The sequence below is a fragment of the Gossypium raimondii genome, chromosome 10, assembly GCF_025698545.1.
Source record: "Gossypium raimondii isolate GPD5lz chromosome 10, ASM2569854v1, whole genome shotgun sequence".
NCBI classification, from domain to species: Eukaryota; Viridiplantae; Streptophyta; class Magnoliopsida; order Malvales; family Malvaceae; genus Gossypium; species Gossypium raimondii.
The window spans coordinates 31,079,029-31,091,108 of NC_068574.1; the positions used below are offsets into that span (position 1 = coordinate 31,079,029).

At 30.4% G+C, this 12,080-nt stretch overlaps 1 protein-coding gene across 1 annotated transcript; it reads left to right on the forward strand.

Moving 5' to 3' along the window:
- The first annotated feature begins 901 nt into the window (after positions 1–901).
- On the forward strand, positions 902–6,516 carry LOC105777539 (NADH dehydrogenase [ubiquinone] 1 alpha subcomplex subunit 13-B). Its single transcript, XM_012600869.2, has 3 exons — positions 902–1,217; positions 6,044–6,115; positions 6,206–6,516. The coding sequence occupies exons 1-3, from the start codon at positions 1,003–1,005 to the stop codon at positions 6,348–6,350; spliced, it is 432 nt and encodes a 143-aa protein (XP_012456323.1). The 5' UTR covers positions 902–1,002; the 3' UTR covers positions 6,351–6,516.
- The last annotated feature ends 5,564 nt before the right edge of the window (positions 6,517–12,080 follow it).

The window sequence follows — 12,080 nt, forward strand, 5'->3', positions numbered from 1 at the left end:
GTATATAAAATAAAATAATGTCGTGTCAAGAATGAAAGATTGAGAGTCAAATTGGTTCAAATAAAAGAGTAGAGGCTTCATTGAATAAATGTGTAAAAGTTGAGAATTAAAATTTTTATTATACCTTACATAGGAAAAAATAAGCATCTACAAGGACCAATTTGTAAAGGGACCAAAATGCAATATATGGTATAACATAGGGACTGTTATATTACTTTTAGGTGACATCACAAAATAGACCTTCACTCGGAAATAAGCCCACCAAGTGGCGTAGGCTAAGGGCCAGTTCTTCATTACTTTTGAAAAGTACTGTGAAAAAGTACTTTTGAGAAGTACTTTTGAAAAGTTTGGTTTAAAATTTGAGTATTTAGTATTGCTGTCAAAAAGTGCTTTTGAGAAATAAAATTTTCATTTTAGACATGTTATTATCAAGTAACAAATATGTATTTAAATAATATTTAAATAAATTAATATTATTATATTTTAGTAATAATATAAAAAATTATTATAACTTGTTGTTCATATTTTAATATATAAAATATAAATTGTAAATATTTTAATTAATAAATATTAATTATTTATAAAATTTAATTAGAATATATAAACTATATTTTAAATATTTAAATATAACCATTAAATATTTGTAATTAATATTTTAAAAATATTTTTATTTTTAATTAATGATTTTAACACAATTATAATTAAGTACCAAGAAAAAAATATTATATTATTAGAGGGTGAAAAATAATTAAGCGGTAAAAGTAATTTTTAAAGAGGAAAAGTTAAAATTTTGAACTTCTCATTTTCAGTTCTTTTTCAAAATTATTTTTAAAAAGTGCTTTGAAAAGCACTTATAAAAAGTTAAAAATTTGAGCTTTTTCAGAAGTGTATTTTTTAAGCAATAAACACCCAAGCTCAAACAAAAAATCCCCTCTATAACGCCACCACCACTTTCTGCAATTTGCATACGCACTCTCTCTAGATACAGAAAAACAAGGGAAGATGACTGAGGCAGTGATAAGGAAGAAGCCAGGAATGGTGAGTGTGAAGGACATGCCAATTCTCCAAGATGGGCCTCCTCCGGGTGGGTTCGCCCCCGTCAGATACGCCCGTCGGATACCCAACAAGGGCCCAAGTGCTATGGCTATCTTTCTAGCTGCTTTTGGTGCCTTCTCTTATGGAATGTACCAAGTCGGCCAAGGGAACAAGATCCGCAGGTCCTTGCCTTTTATTCTCTCTGGAAAAATCCTTAATTTTCCCTTCTTTTCTTCATATTTTAATCTAGGTTTTCATTTTTCTTTTCAGTTTACATTGATAGTATTTTTGTATATTTAATCGGTTCGTTTATTGGGTTGCTTGAAATTATTTCTATGAACTCATTATGATTTATGTATATTTGTTTTTACCTCTTTTAGTAGATAGAAAGCTTTTGATGGGATTGAAGACTTTTTTAGCTTATTATGGAGCTTGGAGTTAGATCTTGATCTGTTGTTTAATTTATATGTGGGTCTTTATCTGTCCTTGTTTATCGGATAGATTTAATTTAATTTTTTATATCGAATGAGCCTTGGAAATGTGGAGGATTCTGCTGATTCTTGGTATGGTGTTTCGTTCATATTTGCTGGTTCTTTCAAATGGCTTTTAGCATATATCTTCTGAAGAAGTTTGATGGGAGCGGAAAAGGAAAGATGGTTGAGATACAATGGTTTGCTGACAGTATTATTATTTGGTTCTATCATATTGATAATGCATGATGATTTTATGAGCCTGCTGCCTGCCTATATCCAAGTTTAGTAATTTCGGAGTCTACATATGTACTGATTGTAGTAATTAATTTAGTATTTCACATGGCAAAAAACTAGTTCAGGATTCCTGGTTCTTTCAAATGACTTTGTCTCATGTAACCCATGAAGAAACTGGTAGAAGGGGAAAAGGAAAGGCAAAGTTCTGATAAACAATTTCCTGACAAAAGTTATCATTTGTTCCTGACATATTCGTGATAATTTCATGAGTCTGCCTATTTACTTATTTTAGTATTTTGTTAGTATTTCACAAGGCAAAACAATCAGTTAAGGGTTCCCAGTTCTTTCAAATGGTATTTATCATGTACCCTATGAAGAAGCTGGTAGGAGAGGGAAAAGGAAAGATATGTTCAGATACAACAATTTGCTGGTGATGCTATTATTTGGTCATGACTCATGACATATGGGCAATGCATGAAAATTTCAAGAGCCTATCTATTTTCTTATTTTAGTAATTTACTAACATTCATAGTATATCCATACCTCTTGTTGCATTTAAACCAGAAATGTCAACAAGGATTTGGAGATTTGTTGAAACTAGCATGTGCATTTAATATAGAGGAGATTATATCTGAACATGATATTCTTTTATGCGTTGATGATGAATTGTTGATCTTCTAATTGTTGGTATCATAGTAATCAATAAGAGTGCTTGAATGGTCATTCAAATTGTTGCTTCTTGATTCTAAAGCAGTGTTGTCAATGGCGCAAGGTGTAGGCACTAGTATTGATTCTAATGCTTAATTGTTTTGGAAAGGATTCATTTGCAGATTTCACTTTAAACCACATTATATGTTGCATTGAGCATAGTTATTTTGGGGTTATTTCCAGACTGCACGATTATAGGTACTAATACCAATAATATTGGGTGGTAAATAAACTGCACAATTTGGTTGGCTTTTTGCATTTTCTTGATTTGTGACCATCTCGGACTCTTTGGGAAATGAGGCTTCTAGATTTAAGCATGAATTATCTGAGTTTTCCTTTTCATGTTCAAGGGTTGGAAAAATGAAACTTGATGCAATTAGGTGCAATAGCTTATCCAGATGGGGCACTTTTAGGCAAGATGGTTGTACCTTTTCCATTTAGCTAGCCATTCATGGATAATCTATAACTTAGGCAAGGGTTGGGGAAGTTTGAGTTTTCTGTATGCATCAATAGTTGAGTTGATCTTTTTGATAAAGAGACATAGCTGAAATTGCATGCACTAGATAAATAACAAAAAATGAATAAGCTCAAATCTGTTCTGTTTTGGAGATATGCTTTAGATTCCCTTATTTTGATTTATTTAAGATAAATAGTGTAACTATAAAAGCATGAGCTAAATGTAGGTATTAATAAAAGTTGATACTTGAGGCTTCATGGTGCAAGAGCTTTACTATTGTGTTATTTTATTATTTTGTCTTGTTAAGTATCTAACGTATGACAGATGGCTAGGATTGTTAATTTGGGGTTTAATTCTTGGGCTAATAATAAAATTTTATTTGCAAGAAAGCCTAGTATAAATAAATAATAAATTTTACAGACAACATTGTTTTTTTTTTCTTTGAAATAATATAGAGAAACTAGAGGTTTTTTATGACCAATGTTTGCTAGTGGTCTGACTTATTTCTTACTCGTTTGCTCAGCCCTAATTCTATTTATTTACTAATATTTCTCCCTAAACCACTTAAATTTTGGCATTGAAGCCTAATAGGATCCTAGTGTTTATATAAGGGTTTGCTTTTAAGCTATGGTTGGACGTGCTAGAGGTCAAGGATGAGGAAATTAGGGTCACAAAACAAAATTGGCTGCAACGATGTGACATGCAATTGAATAATTGTCATGTGTAGTTTATGCTAGGGTGCGACAGTAACAAGTGGAAACCTAGATGGAAATTTTGGAAGGTGCCTGGAACCATTTTGACATATCGGAAGATGGTCTTGCTAATAAATCTGATTTGGACAGGAAGAAAACCTCTTTCATGATGCTTAATCCGCAAACCTTGCAGTACAAGGTGGGTTGAAGGAGTGGTTGGTCCATGCTCTTGAATTAAACAAGGGTGGAACTAATGTTGAAGTTGCTGATTTTCATGGCATGATGCATGCTTCAGAGCAAGATTATGATATGTTAGAACCCATTTATGATGAATATCTTGAAAAAAGGGAAGAAATTGATTTGAATCCAGTTAAAGGAGAATCTTTGGTTGTCTGGATAGAGGGGTGACAAGCAAACCCTCAGAAGAAGGGGAGGATTGGAGGTGGGTCAGAAATCTTCTTGATATTGCAAAATACAAAGGTTGGTTGATGACTTTGGAATGGCATCTAGTAGGGAAGCCATAAAATTATAGCTTGATGTAAAAATAACTGCTTTGGTTTCTATAAATGAAACAGAATCTTCCAAGGGAGAAGTCATTGCTGACCTCAAGAAAAAGCAAGAAAGCTTGGAGGCAAGTAACAGTGTAATGGTGATGTAGTCTTGTAGAGAAAAACTGCTTGCATTCGATGTGAAAGCTATGTTTCTGAAAGCTGTAGTTGAAAACCAGGTTCTAGTGGTTTCAGGAGAAACAAATTGTGCTAGAATATCCTCAGAAAAGGAAGAAAATCTTGGTGAAACAATGGATATCAGATTCTCTTAGAGTCAAAGTGCTTCACTCAAACACGGCCCTTGATTTGTGCTATTGGCATGTTACTTGGTTCAAGACCTAGATTTGAATGTTGTGAATCAGTTGCTAGTGGATGAAATTCATAAAAAAGGTAAGAATGAGGTCTTTTTGTTAGTAATTTTGTGTGACCGTCTTCCTTGGCATCTGGACTTGCATGTTTTTTTGATGGCACGACCAGCAATGCTGATTTGTTTTCTAAACCTTCAGGAATTGCTCAACTATTCACATATTTGGCTTGGCTTTTCCATTGTTGGAGTTATTTTTGGAGGATGTGTTGCAGAAAACTCCTTGTAGTATTAAAATCAGTGTTTGACAATTTTAAAGGCAATCCACAAAGAAGGAAGAAACGGATTTGAAGAAAGATGATTTGACTCCTTTTTTGAGGATATCGGCACTGAACCTGAATGGAAGAAGCACATTGCATCTAGAAGATATTTAGTTGAAGCATGGTTTGGTTCACAGATTGATTTTTGGTATGGTGGAGGCCTAATTAAACATATTTGCCATTATGAAGGTATATTGTTTTCCTCGTAGGCTGGGATGGTGATACTTTTAGCTCCTTGTCAAGATAAAAATGATCAGCTTTCTTGGGAATCTTACCAAGTTTTTTATTTTTCCTCTACATGGTTCTATGCACCATTAACCAACAAGAAATATTTGACCATCCTCTGCCTAACAAGTGAAATTGTTTTGGCGACTAATATTGCATAATGTAGCACCAACATAGATGATGTTGTGTATGTTATAGACTATGGTTGAAGTGATAAAAGTTTTCTCGCAAGAGTCGAGTTTTCCAAGCTTGGGTGAACAATGCTGGAGATTTATTACTATGTTATTTTATTATTTTAGTCTTTTCTATTAATTATTTGACATATGATAGATGGCTGGGATTATTAGTTATCTTTAGAGTTTAAATCTAGGTTTAGGAATAAAACTTAGTTGCAAGAAAGCTTAGTAAGATAGACGGCTAGGATCAGGATTTAAATCTAGGGCTAGAAATAAAACTTATTTGCAAGAAAGCTTAGTATAGATAAGTTGTGAGCTTTATAGACAATACTATTATTCTAATTATTTTCTTTGAACAAATAGAGAGAAACTAGAGGTTTTTTATCACCTACTTTTTCTATAGTTCCAACTTCTTTCTTGCTTGTTGTTGACCATAATTCTATTGATTTTCTGCAAACTCTACCTAGTTTGGTTGCTTCGTATCATTTGAACTTACCAAGCAAACCCTATCGGCTACAGTCAGTGCTGAGCTGTTAAGGAGGCAAATTCTGTTTACTTGATCCAACATTTGGCTGATAGAAGGGCGGACTTCTTTGATGCTCCACTAAAGAAATTAATTGCTTTTCTCTTTATTTAAAGTGATGTTTTCTGAGATGCATGTTTCAAATCTAAATTAATAGATTGACAGTTGACGATTGTGTTCCTTTTTTGTTTTTTTATTTCACATACCCTCCACAGTGCTGCTGTTTTATATCCATTCTCTTAGCCATAATTTAGTTTTTAATATAGAAACTAAATTGAATACATATGCCAAATGCAAATTTATCTTCTTCATTTTAGAAAGAAGGCCTGAAATATTTGCATTTTGCAGGGCACTCAAGGAAGAAAAGTTTGCTGCACGTAGAGCAGTATTGCCTGTTCTTCAAGCTGAAGAAGATGAAAGGTATTTAATGATCCAGACTACTCCAATTCCCTTGCATAGCTAAAGTGCATTGAATATTTCTATGTTTGCATGCTTGCTTGCATTATTTAGATTTGTCAAAGAGTGGAAGAAGTATCTCGAGTATGAGGCGGAAGTGATGAAAGATGTCCCTGGTTGGAAAGTAGGCGAAAATGTATACAATTCTGGGAGATGGATGCCCCCTGCAACCGGTGAGCTCCGCCCTGAAGTTTGGTGATACCTTTTTCTTTTATCTACTCTTTGTCCACTGTTGAGCTGTTTTCACTTCGTGGAAGCTTGGTCTTGTTCACATTAAGCGAAATAAAAGATTTGGAAATTAAGAAACCTATTTCTGTATGGAGAGTATTACCAATACTGGATATGATCATTTCTTTCTTTCTTTCTTTGCCTTCTACATCTTCCGCATGGAGGGCTAACACTTGCCGTTGCTGGCAAAACCGAGCAGGAAAGCCATCTCACTGTTCCGTTAGGGGTAGTAAGGTTCGCTTCTTGATGTTTGTTTACCTTGCATAAAAAACGGAAGGCAGGAGGGAAGTTTTACATCATTAATTAATTAATGTATGGGCAAAGATCCTTTAACCTATGTGGTCCATTTTGGAAAAGGAACGTTTCACCCTAGGGAGCTAGATTGCTAAGGGAGCCAACCACTTTTTGGCGTAAATAGACATACATTCCTACATACACATACATACTCTTTTCCATTGTGGCTATGATTCTACCATTCCAATTTCCTCACCTTAATGTAAAGTGCAAATGACAGATCACTGTAGAAATTATTACTTTTTACAAATAATGATAAAGCTAAATTCTACATAGTGGTAAATTAGAATTAGAAAATTAAAAAAGAAATAAATTCCATGTAATTGATGCATTAATTATCAACATGCGAGAGCTAGACGAGCTACGCGCATTTTAATACAAAATAAGGTATCCAAAATAAAGTAGTATTTGAAAAGTTATAATAATTGAATTTGGGTATAATTATTTATAATTATACAAAGATGACATATTTGGGTAACTATTGTAATTGGTAGGTCTCATCGAATTGAGTGTAATTGGAGCACTTTAATTATACTTTTCAATTCTTGAGGAGGTAAGAATTGAAGTAATTACTCAAGTAATTGCACTCAAATTCAATTTTAAAAAATTCTACAAGTTAAAAAAGTATATTATAAATATGAACTCATATTTGGGATGGTTATGACAAATTTTCTTATATTATAAATACTAAAAATTATATTATAAAAGTAATTTATGTATTTTATAAAGTTATAATAAAAATTATATTATTTAAGTCCAAAAATTATTTCCAAAAGCTTAATATAAAAATAATTTACATAATAAAAAAGTGTTATAATATATTTATTTATAAAATTTATGACTAAGAAATATGGACATAAATTATTTATGTGTGCATGTTATATACTATAAAATAATATACTTAATCATTAAAAGAATGTTATAATTTTTAATCATAACATAATTATAAAAATAACTTTCTAAAATTATAACAAAAATTATATTATTTATAAGAAGTGCTATAAAAGTTATTGAAGAATTTATAAAGCTTTATTTATAAAAGTTATAGATTATGAATTTTTATTATTTTTACTTAATTTATGTATTATAAAAAAATTATGTATTATAAAAGGGATATAACCTACATAATTCTTTCTCCACATTAAGTTTATATGACTTTTTATAATTAAAGTTACTGATTATTTGGATTGTAAAATCAAATATTATAAGGTCAATACTAATTATACAAATAGAAAATATTTTCTTGCATCATATCGTGGGGTATGATACCATATAAGAGAATAGTGCTAGACACAAGCACAATAGACAGCTCACAAACTCTTTAATTGGAAACATTTAAGGCTTCAGAATATGGTTGAGAAGAAATTTGTTGTTTTAAAAAAAAATTCTCATATTAACATCACATTTGTATAACATTAAAAAGTAAATAAAATTAGATCGTACTAGCATGTTGCATATTTCATAACTTCTATCATAGGTGGAATTGAGATGATTCATATTTCAAAAGAACATGGAAATAGGATATCTTGATAATCTTGATGATGCAATTCAAATTCGGATGATGATGAATTCAATCAAAGACGAATAGATGATGATAAGGAGCATATATTAAATATTGAAGAGGAGATAACCCAACAAATATGAACTAGAATAATTAGATAAAATTGCATGTGTTTATTTTTCTTGTTATTTTTTAGTAATCATATTATCAATTACTTTTAGGCCATCACAATAGATATGGTTATTTGATTTTAATTTTTGTTACTTGTTTATAAATTATTTTTATCATACTAATAATTTTTATAGTAATTAATATTTTTAAATGAAAATGATCTAACTGTGTGATTACAATTTAAACTACCAAATATGAAATAGGAAATTATGATGTAATTACACTCATCAATCAAACACGTCTAGGAAATTACAATTTATAATTATAATAGTGTAATTACTACCCTAGTAATTACATTTTCATTCAATTACTCTATCTTGTCCAAAGCAGGACCCTAAGAGTTAGCTTGAATAACATAACAAAGCAAAAAAAAAAAAAATTATGTTGATATAAGGTACAACAAGGGAGGTGTAGTAGCCTAATTCTAGTGGTACCGAAACGTGCGATTTCAGAAATCCATTTCTGTAAATTGAGTTTGTTAATATGAAATAAATTGAATTTTGTTTGAACAATTTTTTCAATTAAATAGTTAATTAAGGTTTAGGGAATAATTTGTAAAAGTTCAACCACTATAGAATTTCAATTGACCAAATGCTTGAGGATTAAAACAGCAATTTGCCAAAGGTCCTAAATGACAATTGGACCATGTCTAAATAAGAGAAAGTGGATGTTGATGGTGGAATACACTAAAGTTGGTTAGTATTAAATTAAGTTAACTAAACCATGTTTATATTAATTAAATTAGTTTAGTTAAATCTTAATCAACATATATAAGTTAAATTATTGGGAAAAATATCATCTTCATCTTTTATCTTCTTCTTGCCATCCATGTAAGAAGAAACCTAGAAAAACAAGTTTGATATTTGACCATTAATAAGGTAAGAAATCTAAGTCATTTTCTTATAATTTTTATAGAATTGAGATCATGGGAGCTTGATTTACATAGCCCATGTCTTGATTTGTAAAAGCTGTTATAGTTTTAGAAAGTTTCATTTGTTGATTTCTTGAAGAATTAAGCTTGAAATTGATAGATTTTAAGCTTAGAATATGAAAAGGACTAGATTGTAAAGTTAGTTTAGCTTATTTGTTAACTTTGTTGCATTAGAGACCAAATTGAATAAATGTAAAACTTATCATGAAATTTTGTTAGAAATAGAAATTTTAAGGTCCCTAATGAGAATATATGAAATCAAATTTTAATCCAAGCTAGAAATTGAAATTTATGACTATCTCGAGTTTAGGGACTAAATTGAATAAAATGTAAAATTTTAGAGATATTGAAAAATCGAGTTATATAGGTTCATGCATATCAAAGCATAATATGGAGATATTTGGTATTGATTGATGATATAAAATGATTGTTTAGATCAAGAATCGGATCGAGATGGAGTGGAGTTGATCGAGAAAAAGCTAAAATTACAAATTAGCCCCTAAAGTATTCACTTTACATATTTTGAACAAGTAAGTTCATATGGAATTTACCATCCTACTTTATTTTATGTGTGAATTATATTTGAATTTATCTATATGTTAGATTTAAGTAAAACCAATTGAATTTGACATATATGGTTTAATTGGACAAAATTGAAAAGTTACATTAATATTGACTATTATGAGGCAAATTTTGGTTGATTACAAAACTGGTAAATGAAATACGTAATTGTAATATCCCGTTTTTCAATGGTGACAGAATAGTGGTTTCGGGACCACAAATTTCGGTATGTCAATTCGTAAATATTATTTATAAAATATTTATGAAGTCATTAAGGTCGTATTAAAATTTAGTTAAGAAATTTTAACGGTTAGACAACTAATTAAAGAAAAAGGACTAAATTGTAAAAAGTACAAAAGTTAATAGTTATTGATGTTTGAGTCCTGATTTGATATTCTGTTAAACGATGGGGTTTAATATAGGAATTAAACCATTCCAAATGATAGTGGATGATAATGAAAAAAAAAGTTGATTAAAACATGTTATAATAGAAATTTTGTAAATAAAAAGAAATTAAATAAAAGAAAAGTTAAAAGAAATTCATCATCTTCATTTTGGGTGTTTTTGGACGAAACACCACGGGAGGGGAGAGCTTGGAGGTTCGGCTGGTCCATGTCCTTGCATGAGTGAGTTTTTGAGTCTCGTTTTTAATGAATTTTATGTTTTTGAGATCGTTACAAATAGGTCCAGCTAACCCGTACCTTTGTTTTTAAAATTGTTAAAAATTTTGAATGTTGTCATTGATGAATATTGATTGTTCTTGATGTTATTGATGAGTTTGAAGTCTTGGTTGTGATTTTGGATTGTTTTGTAAAATAATTTTTGTTAGTTTTCAGTTAAATAAATTGTTAAAATGCTAAAAATATCATGGTATAATAGTGAAATAGTGATATTTTAGGGACTTTTCTGAAGCCTTAAATATTCGGATGGATGTGGTGATTTTCAAAAGTGACTAATTTGATGATTTTTGGGTTAGGGACTAAATCGCATAAAGTGTAAAAGTTAGGGGTAGTTGTGTATTTTTTTTAAATAAAATGGTATAAATTTTAAAATGTATTAATATGTGAAATTTAAGCTAATAAGAGAAATAAATTATATTTTAGATCAAGATTCTGTTAATATATGGGGAAAAGGAAAAGTAGCAGAATAGTCTCTAAACTTCTGCAACTACTGCAATTTAGCTCAGGTAAGTTTGTAGCGGCTTGTTTTTATTGCAATTATCATGTAATTTATGTTGCTATATTCTTTTTAGTTGAGTAATTGGAAAACATATATTTATAGACTCCTATGAATGTTGCAAAATGTTAAATAGATAGGTAACAATTGAAGAAAATATTATAAGAGTGTTATTTGAATTGTGTTAAGTATTTATATGAACGAAGTGAATTGGATTGTGATTATGGAAATGACGAAGTTCTTCTTTAATGCACATATGTGCCCCTGTTTGTACTTCGGTACCCCTGAATGTACATACATGCCCCTATTTGTACTTCAGTACCCCTAAATGCATATTTGTGCTCTGAATGCATTTTAGTACCTCGTTAGTGCATCATTGATTTCCCAGAAAATGGAATATTGACCTATTGTATAAACCGAGTTTAAGTAATTTAAAATAAAAGTTATACTATGACCTTACTAGGCTTTGTAAGCTTATGTTTTCCTTATGTTGTTTTGTAGATAATTGTTGCTGACCATTTGGAAGGATCGACGATAAAGCTCATATTATGCAGTCATTTTTGGTAGCTTTTGTATCTCTTTTTGGGTTGTGGAATGTGATAATTTGTGATATTAATTCAACACATTAATTTGTGAAATTTTGAATGTTTAAAGGCTGTTTGAGGGTGTTGTTCAAGTCAATTTTAGATATTGGGGCTTAAATGTGAAAATTATAATAGTTTCAATTTAAGGACTAAATTAAATAAAGTGTAAAAATTTAGGGAAAATTGGTAAAATGGAATTTATAGGTCATGTGCATAGAAATGAGTTTGATATTGTATAAATCAATAATTGAACCGTACGGAGGATAATCGGGGAAAAGGGAAAACGGTGGATTAGTCCCTATGAGTCAATCAATAGCCGTATAAATATTAGGTTAGTTCGTAGTGTATTCATATGTATTTGTGTCTATTACTTCCTGAAGAATCTTGAAGTTATAAAATTGTAAATGTTATGTAATGAGACTAATTTATTATAAACGAAACCTAATGTGAGTTCGAATTAAATCGTGAATTGTTTAATATTAG